The sequence below is a fragment of the Curcuma longa genome, unplaced genomic scaffold (genome assembly GCF_044706935.1).
Source record: "Curcuma longa cultivar G26 ecotype Majalengka, Jawa Barat unplaced genomic scaffold, ITB_CL_G26_1.1 contig_26775, whole genome shotgun sequence".
Taxonomy (NCBI): Eukaryota; Viridiplantae; Streptophyta; class Magnoliopsida; order Zingiberales; family Zingiberaceae; genus Curcuma; species Curcuma longa.
The window spans coordinates 1-1482 of NW_027433218.1; the positions used below are offsets into that span (position 1 = coordinate 1).

General features: G+C 42.4%; 1 protein-coding gene across 1 annotated transcript; it reads left to right on the top strand.

Annotated features, from left to right (window-relative positions):
* Positions 1-4: 4 nt before the first annotated feature.
* On the top strand, positions 5-717 carry LOC141818940 (chitinase 6-like; the record flags this gene model as incomplete). Its single annotated transcript, XM_074706336.1, has 2 exons — positions 5-128; positions 239-717. Coding segments are annotated over 2 exons (603 nt in total), but the record flags the coding sequence as incomplete, so codon positions are not given.
* Between the last annotated feature and the right edge of the window lie 765 nt (positions 718-1482).

Below are 1482 nucleotides of genomic sequence, written 5' to 3' on the forward strand. Positions count from 1 at the left end.
ATTCTACTCGCGCGACGCTTTTCTGACCGCCGCCGGCTACTACCCTAACTTCGGCCGCACCGGATCTGACGATGTCGCCCGGCGCGAGATCGCCGCTTTCTTCGCCCACGTCACGGATGTGACTGACCGTGAGGTTTTTTTGTTTTAAAAAAAATTATATTTACCAAATTTCAAAGAAAAAAAAATCTAAACCAATTTTATTTTAGATTTTCTTATTTCTGGATGATATGGTCTACAGATCTCTGCTACATCGAAGCGATGAACCGCACATCGAACTGCGACACCAGCCGCACTGATTGGCCGTGCGTCTCCGGCCGCGACTACTACGGCCGCGGCCCCCTACAACTGACTTGGAACTACAACTACGGCGCCGCCGGGCAGGCGATCGGCTTCGACCGCCTCAGCGCATCGGAAACGGTGGCCAACGACAACGTCATCTCCTTCAGGACTGCCCTTTGGTACTGGATGAGCAACTGCCACTCCCTCATAACCTCCGGTGAAGGATTCGGCTCCACCATCCGCATGTTCAACGGCGCGTGCGACGGCAGTAATCCGGTGGTCTTCAACGTTCGGATCGGCTACTACAGGGATTACTGTAGCCAGTTTGGAGTTGACCCCGGCGCAAACCTCACTTGCAGCCAGTTTGGGGTTGACCCCGGGAATAACCTCACTCCTATGTCTATTATGCCATTTTCTGATGGATATTTATTTTTAAATGTAACCATACGTATTTTATAATGATATTTATTAAAAACTTTTAACTTTAAAAATTGAAATCTTAAATTTTAAATTTTATATACGATTATATCAAAATATTTTCATCAATTAAATCATTTTAAAATAATTATAAAATTACTGAATAGTTGTTATAATAATATGATAATAATATTATATTAGATGTATATATTATAACAATTACATGATAATTATTTTATATTGTAGTTAGTCGTATGATAGTATCGAAAATAAAATAATAATAATAAATCTCTGTTAGTCCTATTGACTATCTCTGGCGATGACCGGTTCGGCTCCACGGAAGTTTCCCATCGGCCACCAGGGTAAATCAGGAAGTGCACGTAGCGGCCAACTCAGACGCCCAGTATCCTTTGATTGTGGTCCTCATTTGGAAGAAAATTCCTGCAAATACGTCATAGCTGGGGATCGAACCGCAGGTATAACACCCGCCCTTCATGCTTTCTATGAGCCGGGTTACTTTCTTATACTTTACTTTTTGTATTACTTGAAGTGCTACTCTATTTAGCGATAATTTAAAATTTTCTAACTTGTGCGGAAATCTTTTCTATCATGTTCAATTTTCTTTCTTTCAGCCTTTCTTCTAAACTCTTTTTATACTTCACTAGTCGATTGATCTACAACTTTCGCTCGATTGATTTTCCTGTGGGTTCGGAATCAAGCATCAGTCGATTGCTATCTGCACCAGTCGACTAATGTAACGCCCGCCCTTACGTGGGCCCTCGACGG